General features: G+C 44.3%; 1 protein-coding gene across 1 annotated transcript in view; it reads right to left on the bottom strand.

Annotated features, from left to right (window-relative positions):
- Positions 1-18,873, bottom strand: part of LOC126471550 (trimethyllysine dioxygenase, mitochondrial) — a 497,242-nt gene extending 478,369 nt beyond the window's left edge. Inside the window, exon 1 of the mRNA XM_050099777.1 lies at positions 18,764-18,873. Coding sequence (XP_049955734.1) covers positions 18,764-18,766 — 3 coding nt within the window. The 5' untranslated portion in view covers positions 18,767-18,873. The remainder of the gene's footprint in view (positions 1-18,763) is intronic.
- Positions 18,874-20,148: the final 1,275 nt, after the last annotated feature.

The raw sequence follows: 20,148 nt of genomic DNA, 5'->3' as shown, positions 1-20,148 counted from the left end.
TCTTCATCTCCCAGTACCTACTGCAACCTACATCCTTCTGAATCTGCTTAGTGTATTCATCTCTTGGTCTCCCTGTACGATTTTTACCCTCCACGCTGCCCTCCAATGCTAAATTTGTGATCCCTTGATGCCTCAGAATATGTCCTACCAACCGATCCCTTCTTCTAGTCAAGTTGTGCCACAAACTTCTCTTCTCCCCAATCCTATTCAATACCTCCTCATTAGTTACGTGATCTACCCACCTTATCTTCAGCATTCTTCTGTAGCACCACATTTCGAAAGCTTCTACTCTCTTCTTGTCCAAACTGGTTATCGTCCATGTTTCACTTCCATACATGGCTACACTCCATACAAATACTTTCAGAAACGACTTCCTGACACTTAAATCTATACTCGATGTTAACAAATTCCTTTTCTTCAGAAACGATTTCCTTGCCATTGCCAGTCTACATTTTATATCCTCTCTACTTCGACCATCATCAGTTATTTTACTCCCTAAATAGCAAAACTCCTTTACTACTTTAAGTGTCTCATTTCCTAATCTAATCCCCTCAGCATCACCCGATTTAATTTGACTACATTCCATTATCTTCGTTTTGCTTTTGTTGATGTTCATCTTATATCCTCCTTTGAAGACACTGTCCATTCCGTTCAACTGCTCTTCCACGTCCTTTGCTGTCTCTGACAGAATTACAATGTCATCAGCGAACCTCAAAGTTTTTATTTCTTCTCCATGGACTTTAATACCTACTCCGAACTTTTCTTTTGTTTCCTTTACTGCTTGCTCAATATACAGATTGAATAACATCGGGGAGAGGCTACAACCCTGTCTTACTCCCTTCCCAACCACTGCTTCCCTTTCATGCCCCTCGACTCTTATAACTGCCATCTGGTTTCTGTACAAATTGTAAATAGCCTTTCGCTCCCTGTATTTCACCCCTGCCACCTTCAGAATTTGAAAGAGAGTATTCCAGTTAACGTTGTCAAAAGCTTTCTCTAAGTCTACAAATGCTAGAAACGTAGGTTTGCCTTTTCTTAATCTTTCTTCTAAGATAAGTCGTAAGGTTAGTATTGCCTCACGTGTTCCAACATTTCTGCGGAATCCAAACTGATCTTCCCCGAGGTCCGCTTCTACCAGTTTATCCATTCGTCTGTAAAGAATTCGCGTTAGTATTTTGCAGCTGTGACTTATTAAACTGATAGTTCGGTAATTTTCACATCTGTCAACACCTGCTTTCTTTGGGATTGGAATTATTATATTCTTCTTGAAGTCTGTGGGTATTTCGCCTGTCTCATACATCTTGCTCACCAGATGGTAGAGTTTTGTCATGACTGGCTCTCCCAAGGCCATCAGTAGTTCTAATGGAATGTTGTCTACTCCCGGGGCCTTGTTTCGACTCAGGTCTTTCAGTGCTCTGTCAAACTCTTCACGCAGTATCTTATCTCCCATTTCATCTTCATCTACATCCTCTTCCATTTCCATAATATTGTCCTCAAGTACATCGCCCTTGTATAAACCCTCTATATACTCCTTCCACCTTTCTGCTTTCCCTTCTTTGCTTAGAACTGGGTTTCCATCCGAGCTCTTGATATTCATACAAGTGGTTCTCTTCTCTCCGAAGGTCTCTTTAATTTTCCTGTAGGCAGTATCTATCTTACCCCTAGTGAGACAAGCCTCTACATCCTTACATTTTTCCTCTAGCCATCCCTGCTTAGCCATTTTGCACTTCCTGTCGATCTCATTTTTGAGACGTTTGTATTCCTTTTTCCTGCTTCATTTACTGCATTTTTATATTTTCTCCTTTCATCAATTAAATTCAGTATTTCTTCTGTTACCCAAGGGTTTCTATTAGCCCTCGTCGTTTTACCTACTTGATCCTCTGCTGCCTTCACTACTTCATCCCTCAGAGCTACCCATTCTTCTTCTACTGTATTTCTTTCCCCCATTCCTGTCAATTGTTCCCTTATGCTCTCCCTGAAACTCTCTACAACCTCTGGTTCTTTCAGTTTATCCAGGTCCCATCTCCTTAAATTCCCACCTTTTTGCAGTTTCTTCAGTTTCAATCTGCAGTTCATAACCAATAGATTGTGGTCAGAATCCACATCTGCCCCTGGAAATGTCTTACAATTTAAAACCTGGTTCCTAAATCTCTGTCTTACCATTATATAATCTATCTGATACCTTTTACTATCTCCAGGATTCTTCCAGGTATACAACCTTCTTTCATGATTCTTGAACCAAGTGTTAGCTATGATTAAGTTAAGCTCTGTGCAAAATTCTACAAGGCGGCTTCCTCTTTCATTTCTTCCCCCCAATCCATATTCACCTACTATGTTTCCTTCTCTCCCCTTTCCTACTGACGAATTCCAGTCACCCATGACTATTAAATTTTCGTCTCCCTTCACTAGCTGAATCATTTCTTTTATTTCGTCATACATTTCATCAATTTCTTCATCATCTGCAGAGCTAGTTCGCATATAAACTTGTACTACTGTAGTAGGCATGGGCTTTGTGTCTATCTTGGCCACAATAATGCGTTCACTATGCTGTTTGTAGTAGCTAACCCGCACTCCTATTCTTTTATTCATTATTAAACCTACTCCTGCATTACCCCTATTTGATTTTGTATTTATAACCCTGTAATCACCTGACCAAAAGTCTTGTTCCTCCTGCCACCGAACTTCACTAATTCCCACTATATCTAACTTTAACCTATCCATTTCCCTTTTTAAATTTTCTAACCTACCTGCCCGATTAAGGGATCTGACATTCCACGCTCCGATCCGTAGAATGCCAGTTTTCTTTCTCCTGATAACGACGTCCTCTTGAGTAGTCCCCGCCCGGAGATCCGAATGGGGGACTATTTTACCTCCGGAATATTTTACCCAAGAGGACGCCATCATCATTTAATCATACAGTAAAGCTGCATGTCCTCGGGAAAAATTACGGCTGTAGTTTCCCCTTGCTTTCAGCCGTTCGCAGTACCAGCACAGCAAGGCCGTTTTGGTTAATGTTACAAGGCCAGATCAGCCAATCATCCAGACTGTTGCCCCTGCAACTACTGAAAAGGCTGCTGCCCCTTTTCAGGAACCACATGTTTGTCTGGCCTCTCAACAGATACCCCTCCGTTGTGGTTGCACCTACGGTACGGCCATCTGTATCGCTGAGGCACGCAAGCCTCCCCACCAACGGCAAGGTCCATGGTTCATGGGGGGTAGTAGTCATAGAAGACTGAAACAAATTGCAAAACGATTTAGAAAAGATATCTGTATGGTGCGAAAATTGACAGTTGACCCTAAGTAACGAAAAGTGTGAGGTTATCCACATGAGTGCTAATAGGAATCCGTTAAACTTCGGTTACATGATAAATAAGTGAAATCTAAAGGCCGTAAATTCAACTAAATACCTAGGAATTACAATTACGAACAGCTTAAATTGGAAAGAACACATAGAAAATATTGTGGGGAAGGCAAACCAAAGACTGCGTTTTATTGGCAGGACATTTAGAAAACGTAACAGATCTACTAAAGAGACTGCCTACACTACGTATGTCCGTCCTAAAGTACTGCTGCGCGGTGTGGGATCCTTATCAGATGGGATTAAATAAGTATACCGAGAAAGTTCAAAGAATAACAGCACGTTTTGTATTATCGCGAAATAGGGGAGAGAGTGCCACTGACATGATACACGGGCTTGAGGTGGACAAAGGCGTTTTTTGATGCGGCGGAATCTTTTCACGAAATTTCAATCACCAACATTCTCCTCCAAATGTGAAAATATTTTGTTGACACCGATCTACATAGGGAGAAACGATCATCATAAAAAAATAAGGGAAATCAAAGCTCAGACTTAAAGATCTAGGCGTTCATTTTTTTCCACGCGCTGTTCGAGATTGGGATAATGGAGAATTATTGTGAGCATGGTTTGATGAACCCTCTGCCAGGCACTTAAATGTGATTTGCAGACTACCTATGTAGATGTAAATGTAGATGTAGATGACAGAGTCATACCCCATTAGACGGATGCTATGGAACCCTATTCGCCTGCAGTCGCCAGATCATGGTGACGGGATACGCTGTGGTCTATCATCTGACACTGGTGACGGTTTCTTCATGTTGAAATGCCGTGGGTAAGAAGGGAACGGGCCATACTCTTGTAAGATGTTGGTGTTTCGTCACATACCTTTACAGTCGCCAAGGGAATGACGTAAAATACCACAATTTCTGTACCGTAATTGGATGTGAATTTCGTAAACAGCTGACGATCTGTGCCTGAGGAAAACGATAAATGATTTGTGTCATACGGAAACGATGTTCCATTTGGAGTAAAAGGTAGCAGTCTCACCTTCTCAAAATTTGCAACCACTGTGTATGGGACTTCCTAGCTGAACGTATTTCAGGCGCTGGAAATAGATTTCCTACAATGAAATGTTAACAGCGTCGTATTCTAGACGACTAAGAGGTTAGAAATCGAGCAGTTCTAAATTTTCCAGTGTGTTTAAGTGCAAAATCGTGTAGCCTTAGGAATGTGTCTGTCAACTGTGTCGCCTTATAAAGTGCGTCAGTTATGGTGGGGCACACAGCCTGTATGGGACAAAAGGCAAGGGATGTCCACTAGCATTCAAACTGTATGACACGACACAGGATGCTTCAGACCTTGCTCGTGCCAGAGAGAGCTGGAGATGCATCGCACATCATGTCAGGTGCTTGCAGCTTGCAGTTCAACACTAGCCAGCCTTTGGAGTCATAGTGTGATGTGATTAACACGTGTGTTGCCTACCGTACAGACATCCCTCTCCACGCAGTGTGGTGTGGCAGCTGTTCGTTACCATACCCAGCCTTCCTGATGCAGCCAGTGCACGCAGACAGCTCTCAGCGGCAGTAGAATGGGGGAGGGGGAGCGATGGAAGGCTCTTCCCCCTTTCCTTTCCTATTCCTATTAAACATGTTAGTGATAACCGTATAGGATCCATCCACGTCCATTCAGCTTTAAAGTTAGGCCAAGTGCTCTATTTCTGACAACCAGCAGACTTCCTATCATTGTAAACTTGGGATAAGTGACTTTTCTCAAAATTTTAAACTTATGGTTAGGGGTGTGGAAGGAAACTGTGTAAACTGTAACGTCATAGGGGTGGGGAAATTGTTTAAGCATAGCACATGTGGACTTAGGGAAAAGTGGGCTTGCGGTTTTTGAATTTAAATAACACTATGCTGTATGGTACATGTGTTGATCATTTTGAATTTCCCACCAGACTAATACTCAGGGTTGCAAATGTTTACATGGTGACAACAGAGCTCAACTGTTTAGCTTAGAACAGGCAGTATGGAATTCCACACCTACAACCACTGACCTGACTGACAGAAATAGCAAAACATGTCTCTACAGGACTGTCCAGCAGGCAATTTACTTCATTTTGTCCTAGCATCTTGGATTCTGACGTCATAGAGCTGCGCCAGTGTTACAGGTCAGCCAACTTGGATTCTGACGTCTTAGTAAGGCTGCACCAGTATCCCTGGTCCATCATCTCGGTTTCTGAGGTCATAGGGCTGTGGCAGTATGCCCTGCCGCCATGCTGGATCGCCATCTTGGATTCTGACGTTATAGAAGGGCTGCATCAGAATTCCAGGTCAGCCATATTGGATTACCATTTTGATTTCTATATTTAGCACAAGTGCCCTATTTCCACCAGCATGACAGTGTTCGATCTTGGATTTTTTGATTTCCCGACAGTTTATACTTAGGACAACAGCCCACATCCACAGTAACATCAAAGGTGTGGGACAAAGCACAGACTATTTTTGAATTTATCACCAAAATTTTCATTTTCCGCTGTTTTATATATAGGGCAATTGACCTATATCGGAGTCGTGCAGGACGGAGGGTTGGGGAGGTAAGATGACTCATCCGTGCACAGTCCATCCCTACATCCAGTGTAAAATCGATGTGCCCATGGATGTTGTTGATCTGGTACAACAAGTCTTCCAAATTTTCACGTCCCTGAGGCCATACGACGCTGTGTCGTTGATGTAACGTCAAAAGCAACTAGGCTTTGCAGGAGTCATGTCCAGGGAGACGTCCTCAAAGTGCCCTATAACTGTAGCTAATAGGTTGCCCGTCACGACGCCGACAGTCTGATTAAAAAATTATCCACTACACAAAAAGTGTGATGAGTCAGAGTGTGCTTGAATAAATCCACAACCGTCTCTTCAAAGATCTGAGAGGGCAGATCAGTAGTCCTTGATGAGAATGCCCATGTATAATGAGATCACAAAAAAACCGACCATCATATCTCCTTCTGCACGGCGCAGACGTTTAATTCGGGTGATGAAGACGGTTTATTGTTGTTATTGTGTACACAGTGACTAACGTGCCGAGTAAGGAGGCTGGCCAGATGTTTTGCGAGTCTGTAAGTCTGTCAACCAATGGTGCATACGATAGGTCGTAGGGATGTATCCTTTATTTTGCTGGTCTTAAAATGTAGGTGGCCGAGATGTTTGAGGGAGAAGACATTTAATGACAATCTTGCAGTGATGACCGCTTGAGAAGCTCCGACGTCTTCCTCATTACTTTGGATATTGGGTCCTGTGAAAATTTTTGGTACGTTTCCTCCTCCAACAATGGCAGGATCTTCATGCCATAGTCGGCTTGATCCACTATGATTGCTCCACAGCCCTTGACAACTAGCAACACTGCGATGAGAGGATCGTTGCGGAGCTCGCTAAGGAGTTGGCGGGTTTGCTTTTGACATAATGCAGCTCTTTTCTCAACGAATTTTCTCTAAAGTTTCACTGCGAATCTTACAAACTGTTTGCTCCATACCACTTGGTATGTCAGCGAAGGGGATACGCCGTAGCGTAAGTACAAAGTTATGTCTCCTTTTAAGAGCTGAAACAGTACCTGCGTCGCTGTATCTCGCCGACATGTTGATAGAGATGCGTCCTGTTCTTTTCTGTTTTGCTCATGTTGCTGTTCTTGTGAAAACTGACTGAATTTCCCTTCCTGCCTTTCCGTGGTTTGCCTCGGCGATGTCATCTTTTGAGCTACTGTCACTGCATCAGTTTAGTCCCCCTCTAAAGCTGAATGTGACTGTTAGCTGCATGTGCGTGGCCATAGGATCGCGGCCGTTTGTATTCAACTAATTTCCAGTGTAATGTACCCTCTCTCGCAGCAGGGTGAAGCTGACAGGACGAACTATTCATCTGGCCACAGCAGTGTCGATACGATGGCTCACGGCTTTGCAGGAAGGACGCTAAGCTTAACAAATTAGCCTTCTTAACGCGCAGCTTTCGCAGGAGTTTAATGCTGCGCAACGCTCCCTCCCTGTAAAGAGACGTTATGCATTCAGCGGAAAGCTCGTAGCTTTTTAATCACTTGACGCGGCTGGAAGTTCGAGAGAATTTTATCAGTATACGCCGTGAAGCCATGCTTTCGAATTTATGATGCGTCACTAAATGAAATTTTTAACCAATAAGAAGATATAACATGCTCGCGCCACTTATTCGCTTGCCAACCTTTTCTTTTTATTTGTGCATAATTTCTCAGCGTCGGTGTGTCTTTCATGATCGGATCCCTCACATTCTCTTAGCGATGAGGCAACCATGCTGAAATTCGTCGACAGCTAAGATTAATGTTTCGTCCTGCAAGTATATGGCCAGGCACTGTGAGAATTTTACGTGTTTTTTTATTTATTTCATTCATAAGCAGGGCTCCAATTCTATGTACTTCAAATGGTTCAAATGGCTCTGAGCACCATGGGACTTAACTTCTGAGGTCATCAGTCCCCTAGGACTTAGAACTACTTAAACCTAACTAACCTAGGGACATCACACACATCCATGCCCGAGGCAGGATTCGAACCTGCGACCGCAGCGGTCGCGCGGTTCCAGACTGTAGCGCCTAGAACCGCTCGGCTACTCCGGCCGGCATCTATGTGCTCCCCTTGTTTCGTAATACTATAATGTGGTGTGATATTTTCGTCAATAGTTGCAAAAAAAAGAAGAGGTATAGTAACTGTCGACGAGGGTATAAGCATACGGAATAGGTTCCCAGGTACGTGAGTGCTCAGACTTCTGAAGTAACAGAACCCAGTAAGTTGCCTCAATGGCGAATGTTCATCAGAGACAAGAGTATCATCAGGAGTATCGCATGGAAATGTGACAGGACCACTGTTATTTCCTATATATCTAAATGATCTGTCAGACAGAGTAAGCAGTTGTCTGCGGCTTTTTGCTGATGATGCTGTGGTATATGGGAAGGTGACGTCGTTCAGTAACTGTAGGAGAGTACATGACTACTTAGACAAAATGTCTAGTTGGTGTGCTAAATGGCAGCTAGCTCTAAATGTAGGCAAATGTAAGCTACTGTATATGAATAGGAAAAGTAAACCCATAATGTTCGAATACAGTATTGGTTATGCGCTGCTATCTATCTAGGCGTAATGTTGCAAATCCATACGAAACGGAATGTGGATGTAAGGACTTTAGTAGGAAAGGCGAATGGTCGACTTCGGTTTATTGGAGGACTTTTAGGAAGGTGTGGTTCATCTGTAAAGGAGACAGGGTATAGCAAACTAGTGCGACCCATTGTTAAGTACCGTTTCAGATCACCACCAGGTCGGATTAAAGGAAGACATCAAAGCAGTTCAGAGACGGGCTGCTAGATTTGTTGCCAGTAGGTTCGAGCAACACGCAAGTATTACGGAGATGATAATTAAATCGACACCCTAGCTGCAAACAGGCTTTGATATACACCATTGGGGACACGTTAAAAATGTGTACCCCAACTGGGACTCGAACCGGGGATCTCCTGCTTACATGGCAGACGCTATATCCATCTGAGCCACCGAGGGCACGGAGGACAGTGCGCATGCAGGAACTTATTCCTTGCACGCTCCCCGTGTTTGTCCATCGCACTCATTATTCGTGGCAGATTAGTCTACCAAGTTCCGTTCGAGTTGGGCCATGGCGTGTGCGTTCGCACAAGGTCAATGGCCGGGTAGCCATATTTTAACTACACTCCTGGAAATGGAAAAAAGAACACATTGACACCGGTGTGTCAGACCCACCATACTTGCTCCGGACACTGCGAGAGGGCTGTACAAGAAATGATCACACGCACGGCACAGCGGACACACCAGGAACCGCGGTGTTGGCCGTCGAATGGCGCTAGCTGCGCAGCATTTGTGCACCGCCGCCGTCAGTGTCAGCCAGTTTGCCGTGGCATACGGAGCTCCATCGCAGTCTTTAACACTGGTAGCATGCCGCGACAGCGTGGACGTGAACCGTATGTGCAGTTGACGGACTTTGAGCGAGGGCGTATAGTGGGCATGCGGGAGGCCGGGTGGACGTACCGCCGAATTGCTCAACACGTGGAGCGTGAGGTCTCCACAGTACATCGACGTTGTCGCCAGTGGTCGGCGGAAGGTGCACGTGCCCGTCGACCTGGGACCGGACCGCAGCGACGCACGGATGCACGCCAATACCGTAGGATCCTACGCAGTGCTGTAGGGGACCGCACCGCCACTTCCCAGCAAATTAGGGACACTGTTGCTCCTGGGGTATCGGCGAGGACCATTCGCAACCGTCTCCATGAAGCTGGGCTACGGTCCCGCACACCGTTAGGCCGTCTTCCGCTCACGCCCCAACATCGTGCAGCCCGCCTCCAGTGGTGTCGCGACAGGCGTGAATGGAGGGACGAATGGAGACGTGTCATCTTCAGCGATGAGAGTCGCTTCTGCCTTGGTGCCAATGATGGTCGTGTGCGTGTTTGGCGCCGTGCCGGTGAGCGCCACAATCAGGACTGCATACGACCGAGGCACACAGGGCCAACACCCGGCATCATGGTGTGGGGAGCGATCTCCTACACTGGCCGTACACCACTGGTGATCGTCGAGGGGACACTGAATAGTGCACGGTACATCCAAACCGTCATCGAACCCATCGTTCTACCATTCCTAGACCGGCAAGGGAACTTGCTGTTCCAACAGGACAATGCACGTCCGCATGCATCCCGTGCCACCCAACGTGCTCTAGAAGGTGTAAGTCAACTACCCTGGCCAGCAAGATCTCCGGATCTGTCCCCCATTGAGCATGTTTGGGACTGGATGAAGCGTCGTCTCACGCGGTCTGCACGTCCAGCACGAACGCTGGTCCAACTGAGGCGCCAGGTGAAAATGGCATGGCAAGCCGTTCCACAGGACTACATCCAGCATCTCTACGATCGTCTCCATGGGAGAATAGCAGCCTGCATTGCTGCGAAAGGTGGATATACACTGTACTAGTGCCGACATTGTGCATGCTCTGTTGCCTGTGTCTATGTGCCTGTGGTTCTGTCAGTGTGATCATGTGATGTATCTGACCCCAGGAATGTGTCAATAAAGTTTCCCCTTCCTGGGACAATGAATTCACGGTGTTCTTATTTCAATTTCCAGGAGTGTATATATGGAGGTAGTATCTGTTCCCGAAAGAACAGATACCATTGATGACCGTGCAGCTTCTCTAGAATGAAATGATAATTAAATCGACACCCTAGCTGCAAACAAGCGTTGATATCCATCATTGGGGAAATGTGTGCTCCGACCGGGACTCGAACCCGGGATCTCCCTCCTACATCACTGAATGGTAATCATTGAAGGAAAGGCAACGTTCTTTTCGAGAAGCACTATTGTGAAAATTTAGAGAACCGGTATTTGAGGCTGACTGCCGCCAATGTACATTTCACCTAAGGACCATGAAGATAAATGAGAGATTAGGGTTTGTACTGGGGTCGTTTTTACATCGCTGTATTTGCGAGTGGAACAGAAAAGGAAATGACTAGTAGTGGTACAGGCTGCGCTCCGCCACGCATCATGGGGTGGCTTGCAGTGTATGTATGTAGATGCAGACCATTCCTAGGAACGATTGAAATTCCTGACGAGCTTTCAGTCATGGTAAGTGAACTCATATGGCTCTAATTAATAAGTTCGCATAGGGCCGTTGACATACTTGATTTACAGACTTGAATTTAGATCATCAGCTCAATCCCTGTAGATCAGTTACCCAGGAAATATAAAAATGAGCAGGTACTTTCAGGTACTGATTAATCTCGAAATGCACAGACACCACATGAGCTCTTGTAGTATGAAGGAAGGAAGATTAGGGTCTAATGTATCGTCCACGACGAGGTCTCTAGAGACGGAGCGCGACCTCGGATTGTGAGGGCATCAACGTTCATCGAACGTACACAATAACAGCTGAGCGTCGGGCAGTTGTGTGTCCGCAGTTCGTGGTCGTGCGGTAGCGTTCTCGCTTCCCGCGCCCGGGTTCGATTCCCTGCGGGGGTCAGGGATTTTCTCTGCCTCGTGATGACTGGGTGTTGTGTGATGTCCTTGGGTTAGCTAGGTTTAAGTAGTTCTAAGATCTAGGGGACTGATGACCATAGATGTTAAGTCCCATAGTGCTCAGAGCCATTTTTTTTTTTTTTTCGGGCAGTTGTGCCTGTATCTCTCGTTCGAGAGGTGTGGCCACAACGTCAGCCGCTGCGGTAGTCCAAAGTCTTGCGATAATCATTCTGGCGGCGACTCCAGTGTAGGAATATCTATAGAGATCCGTTCCACGCCTCGCTGTCTGAGGAAAGCCACAAGGAAAATTAAATAGGGTAACGATGCGAAAGGAAATCGGCAGCACCCTTTTCAAAGAACCCATTTCGATATTCAATTTGATCGAATTAGCAAACCACAAAGAACCTAAATCGGAATGGTTCATCATAAACTGGAACCACCCTTTCCCCAAAAGCGAATTGGTTCATCAGGAATTGGAACCGCACAGCGCCATTTCGCTCAGTGAGTCTGACGTTATTAATCCGAAATTTCCTTCCTATCAAAAATAACCTTCACTCTTCCTTAGATATTTGAAATCGGGAACAGCGAGAAGACTCAGAATCGATTCGTTATCATATAAAAATGTTTAATTGGTCATTAGTTACAACCAATACGTTGCGTCCCATATTCGTGGGTGTTCGTAGATTACAGAAATACTAAGGTAGTGTGTCCAACGCGTGTCGCGCAGGTAACTGTCAAAATTTTTCACATCATTTGTTGTTTGTTGTTACATATTGTTTTCTAAAGGAAAGCAGTGGACGAAAAGAAAGAAGATTGTGATTTGTGATCCCTTGTCGATATGGGTCATTAGAAACGTGGCAGAGACAGAGGTTGATACTAACGGGGAATGAAATATACAGTGAACTCTTTTTTTAAAAAAAGAAAAAAACCATCTCGATATTTGCCATAAGAGAAAGCACAGAAAAACTAAATCACTATGTCTGAGCGGGATTTGAACCGCATATCTCCAGAATGCGACTCCACTGTGCTAATGGTTCAGGACCAAGCCCAGTGTCAGGACACAGACTAATTGTCTATAAGTGCATTAGGGCAACGGAGCTCCAAGTCCCCATCGGACTGACAGATCGCCGTCAAAACTATCACCCTACGATATGCCGCAGATATTTTTAACTTAAATCAGTACGTTGTTCTAGAATCTGGTATTCATAAAATGTAATGTGACTCCCAGTCAGAAAAGTAATAAATGACGGAGAGTCATCGAGTGAAACAGAAGTAATATTTGGTGTTCACCAAGGAAGCGTTATACGCCCTTTGCTGTTCTTGATCTACATAAACGATCTAGGAAATAACCTGAACAGCCCTCTTAGTTGTTTTTTGCAGATGATACTGTCATTTACCGTCTTTTAAAGTCATCAAGTTATCAAAACAAAGTGCAATATGATTTAGACAAGATATGTGTACGGTGGAAAAAGTGGAAATTGACTCTGAGTAACGAAAATTGTGAGGGCATCCACATGAGTACTAAAATGAATTACGATTACACGATAAATTACACAAATTTAAAGTCTGTAAACTCAATTAAATGCTTAGGGATTACAATTACGATTAACTTAAATTGGAACGATCACATATATAATGTTGTGAGAAAGCAAACCAAAACCTGCAATTTATTGGCAGAACACTTAGAAACCGTAATAGGTCTACTACAGGGACTGCTTACATTACGCTTGTCCGCTCTCTTCTGGTGTATTTCTGTGCGGTGTGGGATCCGCATCAGAGAGGACTGGCAGATGACATCGAAAAAGTTCAGAGAAGAGAAGCTCGTTTTGTATTATCGCGAAATACGGGAGAGAATGCCATGGATATGATACACAAATCGAAGTTGCTGTCTTAAAAACAAAGGCGTTTCTCGTTGCCGCAGGACCATCTTCTGAAATTTCAGTCACCAACTTTCTTCTCGTAATGTTTTTTTTTTTCACCTACATAAGGAGAAATGATCATCATATTAAAATAAGGAAAATCAGATCTCGCATGGAATGATTTAAGTGATCATTTTCCCCGCGCTGTTCGAGAATGGGACGGTAAGGAAGTAGTCTGAAGGTGGTTCGAAGAACCCTCTGCCAGGCTCTTAATTGCAAATTACAGAGTAATCATGTAGATGTAGCTGTAATACACCGTCATCACTCTCCCACATCCACACCTGATAGTGGCGATTAAATACTTTTTGCTGATACTGGGATTCGCACTGAGTACCTATGATACTAACGCAAGCTACTATTAGCGTTTACGTAGGTGCGTCATGTTACAAGACTGCAAGATTTTAAATAAAATTTCTCATAGTGCAACTAACCATACTTCAAATAATTTCAAAAATCACTTTCATTAGCAAGCAACTAAAACGACAACTTTTAATAAGTTAGTTTCCACATTTGCACGCAATTTAGTTTCTGTTTTTCACTGTCTCACGCAATGTAAATGGCTCACATGAATAGAGCGTTCCCGAAATTCAGTGAAAGAAGGGAATGGTAAATGTTAAATGATAGCGAAGAAATAGAACGTGATAGTATTGATTACAAGGTTAGTTGTAAATATCTTGAGCACGTCACGTCTTATAAGTATTTATGGGTAACATAAGAAGAGATATAAAAGGGATGACCACGTAAAGCCGGTGTTAGGGAAGGCGAATGGAAGACTGGTTAGATCAACGGATTCTGGGAAATCCAAGGGATCTATAAAGGAAATCACATACAATACGCTAGTATAACGAATTTTAGAGAACTGTTCCAATGTTTGTAGCCCATATCAAGTAATGAAAACATACATCAGACGAATTCAGAGACGCGCTAGCAGGATCGTAACGGTTTCATAAAGCCAACACGAAAGTGTAAGAGAAATTCTCGAGGAGATGAAATGGGAATCCTAGAAATAAAGACGGAGTAGTTTTCGTGAAAGTCTGACGGGTAAATTTAGAGAACTTGTATTTTGTGCAGGGATCATGAGGAAAAAGTAAGAGAGATGCTGTGCTGTGCTGAGTAAGTTTTCAAAGAAACCGAACAGCTAATACATATACATAATTTCCACAATTTTGCTGTTCTTCTTAAGATCTATTTTTAACGATATATTTTAACGATTTTACAAATGACACCTATACATAATTTCCACAATTTTACTGTTCTTCTTAAGATATATTTTTATTCTAATCTCCAGATGTTTCTAAATTATTTGCAACGAATCGATTCCTCTTGTGAACAGTGATGTTTTTCAGATTATCTACGACAACATAGCCGCGCGAGATTAGCTGAGCGGTCTAGGGCGCTGCAGTCATGGACTGTGCGGCTGGTCCCGGCGGAGGTTCGAGTCCTCCCTCGGGCATGGGGGTCTGTGTTTGTCGTTAGGATAATTTAGGTTAAGTAGTGTGTAAGCTTAGGGACTGATGACCTTAGCAGTTAAGTCCCATAAGATTTCACAGACATTTATTTTTTACGACAACATAATGTGGCTAAACTGGCGCGACTTCTGTAAACAACACCTCTTTTATCTTTGGTGAGTGATATCGGCCTCCAGTGTTATACAAGTGTCAAGTACATTTTTGATAACTGACAGACACATAAACCTGGACGTCTCCATGGAAACGGCGTCCTAATACATTATTACGGGCAGCAAGAGATGGCACACATATACAGCGATGTATTTAGTTCTTTCTAGTGACTTTTCGAAGACTTTAAGTAACTGACTACTCATACAAATAAGTCAATATGTATCATTTTCATATTAATACGTCATGCATTTGGTTTCATTACCAATAAACAGCAGTAGCTAACAATCTTATAGTGCTAATTATTTCATCCAGACGACGCTCTGGACCTCACTTAACGAATTACACTACATTGTCATGCAGTTTATGAGGCTAGTTGTAACACACATTATGAGCCATAAATGAATATAAACTCGTTTCTTGATTAATGAAATTTAAAAGATAAATATTTAAGAATGAAGACTCAAATGATATGTAAGTCGTTCCCCCTTGGCTGACAGCTCTGGATCGCCCTCTCTCTACCCTATACAATTCATGGCTGCTTAGCTATCAGCACCACTTACAGTAACTGAGGCATCCACAGCGGGTCAGGCGCCATTGCCGTCATCCACATGGGTAATGATAACAACGGTTTAGAGTATACTTTTATAACATTGGCTTCTCTATGTAGTATAGCACTGTTACTTTTGTTATTACAATGCAAACTCTGAGGAAGGCCCGTAATTAAGAAGTTAACATCGACTGCGATCAAGACTGCTTTTAAATAATTCCAAACAGCTAAGGTCATCTGTCTCCTTTCAACTCCCCCCTCCCTCCCCCCCTCCCCCCCCCCCCCCCCCCCAGGGCAGAAGCTGTGTACCCAATCTGAAATTGTGTGTGCAAATTGAGAAAGTGTTCTAAATGTTCGCGTAGCTTGTATCTGAGGTGGAACGTGGCTACCAGCCCGGTATTCACCTAGTGGCATGTGGGAAACAACCTGAATATTACATCCAGGCTGACCGGCACACGGACCACTATCCGTTAATCCGCCACGCAGATTCGATTCGGGGCCAGCGTCCCTTAAGTCCCGAAAGCTGTGGTGTAACAGGTGTGCAACCGGGACGGGTTTTAGGGCGCATACAGAGGCATATAGACTGTTTTTTCGTTTGATACACAGGGTGCTCGGAAATTCCCGTTACAAACTTCTAGGACTTTAGAGGCGAGTGAGTAGATAATACAGGGTGTATTTGTAATAATAATCCGATTTGGCACGTCTATATTTCTGAAACAAATAAACATATACAATGAATTTTGTTTTTTTGATGAACTCGAAAATGTTTTTCATGCCTTTTCGTAGGTGTTCAACATGCTCCCTTGAGATGCATGACATATGTCAATGCGGTATTCAAATTGCTCTCACACTGCAGCGAGCATGTCTTGAGTTACAGCTTCCACAGCTAGTGTTATGCGATGTCTCAGTTCTATCATTGTTGTTGGTAACGGAGGCACATAAACAGTCATTTATAAACCCCTACAAGAAATAATCACATACCGTCAGGTCCGGTGACTTTGGAGGTGAGTAAGGCTGAATCTTTTGGTCCAGTGCGACCGATACATCGTTCAGTAATCCTTTGATTTAAAAATTTCCCACTTCCAGATGCCAGTGTGGCCGTGCCTCACCCACTTGGTAAATGAAGTCTCCAACTGTGTGAAAAAGTTCTCAAGCATATCGAGATACGTGCTTCCTGTAACAGTGTTCTCGGCAAATAAAAATGGACCGTACACCTTTTGCCGTGAAACTGCACAAAACACGTAAGACTTTGGAGAGTCCTTCTCACGTTTTACGACTTCATGTGGTTGTTCCGTACACCATATTCTCACATTATGACGATTCACCTTTCCATTTGAATGGAATGTTGCCTCGTCACTAAACACTAAGTGTGGAAGAAAACTGTAATCCTCCATCTTGCCAAGAACGAAATTACAGAACTCCACACGTTGTTTGTCACCTTCAGGAAGACCTTGAAGTAGCTGAATTTTGGATAGCTTCATGTGTAAACGTCGACGCAACACACGCCATACGGCCATCAGGGGCATGTTGGGCTGTCGAGCTGCACAACGAACGGATTTCTGCGGACACTTTTTTGAAACTATGACGGATGCGTTCGACGTCTGTGTCAGACACTTGGGGACGGCCCGGCGATTTGCCTTTATACAGACAACCTGTTTCTCCAAATTGTTCATCCCATCGTTTAATGCTAGGTGCTGCAGCAGGATCCACACCATACCTAGTACGCCGCGCGGGGTAGCAGCGCAGTCTAGGGGGCGTCTTGCCACGGCACGCGGGGCTCCCCACGTCTAAGGTTCGAGTCCTCCAAAAATGGTTCAAATGGCTCTGAGCACTATGGGACTTAACATCTGTGGTCATCAGTCCTCTAGACTTAGAACTACTTAAGCCTAACTAATCTAAGGACATCACACACATCCATGCCCGAGGCAGGATTCGAACCTGCGACCGTAGCGGTCACGCGGTTCCAGACTGAAGCGCCTAGAACCTCACGGCCACACCGGGCGGCTCGAGTCCTCCCTCGGGCATATGTGTGTGTGTGCGTGTGTGTGTGTGTGTGTGTGTGTGTGTGTGTGTGTGTGTGTGTGTTGTCCTTAGCGCAAGTTAGTTTAAGTTTGCTGAACAGTTATTACTGACCCGCGCTGCGCAAAACGTATAACAGTACGTTGTTCACGCACTTATCTCAAATAACATTATAGTTTTTTTTTAATCGGATGATTTTTTTTATACACCCTCTATTTCAGTGCTACAACCATTTGAAAACATGTTGGTAACGCGAGCCCTTTTACAAGTAATTTATTAGGCGTGTGATGTCCTTAAGTTAGTTAGGTTTAATTAGTTCTAAGTTCTAGGGGACTGATGACCTCAGAAGTTAAGTCCCATAGTGCTCAGAGCCATTTATTAGGCGTGACCCAGTACATGACTTGTTTTACGGCTTCACTTATTAATAGGCAAAAAGTAGCTCGTATACTCGTTGACGGGTTATCTTCAATGTGACGAAGTAGACCCTATTCCAATTGGGGTGTGCGTTGTCTCCTTGGAGCAACGCAGTCACGCCTGCTGACGGTGAAGGTACCCTTTCTCGAAGCCGTTGCAAAAAGGGTATGCGATGGAGTCGGACGTTGTGGAGAACGATCTTGGTAAAGGCGACGAGCAGCTCTTCGATTACCGCGAGCTTCGCCATTCAGAAGGATCATGTCGGTGTATTTTGCAAACATATGCTCAACCATGTGGCTCCAACACTCACAGACACCTGAATGAGGCTCGAACCAGATGAGAGAGGTAGGACAGACGTCAAATGACATCACCTGGTCCGACGTAACCACCAGCCCCCCTTTCCCCCCTACCATGATTACCCTGTTGCATACCTACCTATCAAACATGTTTTCAAATATCTGCCGACATGGGTTCCTATTAAAAAAAATATTATCTACTCACTTCCCTCTACAAGATACAAGACCTAAAAGTCCGTAACGGGCGTTTCCGAACACCTTGTGTGTGTAGACGTCATGTATATACCTTTTGAGATACCATAGAATTCAAAATGTCTCATGGTGGTCCACATACATTCTTGAAACGGTAGTATTCAAAATTGGTTCAAATGGCTCTGAGCACTATGGGACTTAACTTCTAAGGTCATCAGTCCCCTAGAACTTAGAACTACTTAAACCTAACTAACCTAACGACATCACACACATCCATGCCCGAGGCAGGATTCGAACCTGCGACCGTAGCGGTCGCGCGGTTCCAGACTGTAGCGCCTAGAACCGCTCGGCCACCCCGGCCGGCAAACGGTAGTATTACTTGACAGTTGATTGTGTTTAACAACAGCATCGTATTTCATTAAATGTGCCGACTACTCACCATTGCCCTGATTTGTGTATGATGAAACCTCACTCACGTGTGCGATGTCGACTGCCCAGCAGACGCGCAGCATAGAGCAGGCGGGACGAATGTTTACATAAGCTGATAACGGCCACTGAGAATAATCTACGTCTGCTGCTGTCAGAAGTCCGCTGCACAGCGTCAGGAACATTCTCACATACGTGATAACGCTTCTGTTCCCACTGCCTACTTTTATTGCTTAACGCCAAACAGAAAATATTCCCGGCGTATAATGAACTGCAGCACAAAAATCGTACCCCTCTTAAAGAAAGTTAAAAATCAATAATTACTGTAGCAAATCGTTTCTGTGAATGAACAGGACTCTTAACAGAATAGATAACAAAGTCGCAAACAGTTGGCCGTATAGCTGTGAGTTTTGCAGCAGTCCAAAAAAATCTTCTAATGTGTGTGAAGTCTTATGGGTCTTAACTGCTAAGGTCATCAGTCCCTAAGCTTACACACTACTTAACCTAAATTATCCTAATGACAAACACACACACACACACACACACACACACACACACACACACACACACACACATGCCCGAGGGAGGACTCGAACCTCCGCCGGGACCAGCCGCACAGTCCATGACTGCAGCGCCTTAAACCGCACGGCTAATCCCTTGAAGCAGTCATTGCTTCCTAGAAGACTAAAAGATGACTCGCCACGAAGGAATTATCCGAATGGGGCGGAAATCGGTAGATGTGATGACCATGTACTAACAAAACAGCCGATTACAATTTTAGAAAAACTGGCTGGTTTATTCAAGAGAGGGAGTTTCACAAATTGAGGAAGTCAACAACTCACTGGTCTGCCTCTGGCCCTTATGCAGGCAGTTATTCAGTTTGGCATTCATTGATAAAGTTGTTGGATGTCCTCCTGAGGGATATCGTGCCAAATTCTGTCCAATTGGCGCTTTAGATCGTCAAAATCTCGAGATGATTGGAGGGCTCTGCCTATAACGCTCCAAACGTTCTCAACCGAAGAGAGATCTTGCGACTTTACTGGCAAAGGTAGGGTTTGGCACGCACGAAAAAAAGCAGTAGAAAATCTCGCCGTATGCAGGCGGGCATGATCTTGCTGATATGTAAGCCTGGGATAGTTTACCATGAAATCCAACAAAATGGGAGCAGTGGGGCTAGGGGGCCTCTAGTACAGATAATTTATTCAAAATGGACGTCACACCCCCTTCACCCCCTGGAGATGGTGAGAAATTTTGGCAGGACATAGGGCAATTGGGCTATCACCACTAACCTAACTCCACCACCCTTCCTATGACATCCTCTGGAAATGTTGGGGAAACAGTCAGTCCTAGTCCAGCTGCCAGAGAGGAAGGTTAGCTTAGGTTAGGTTAGGTTAGTGT

Source organism: Schistocerca serialis, chromosome 3, assembly GCF_023864345.2.
Source record: "Schistocerca serialis cubense isolate TAMUIC-IGC-003099 chromosome 3, iqSchSeri2.2, whole genome shotgun sequence".
Taxonomy (NCBI): domain Eukaryota; kingdom Metazoa; phylum Arthropoda; class Insecta; order Orthoptera; family Acrididae; genus Schistocerca; species Schistocerca serialis.
Note: the sequence above shows the minus strand (reverse complement) of the source record. Positions and strands in the feature narration are given on the sequence as shown.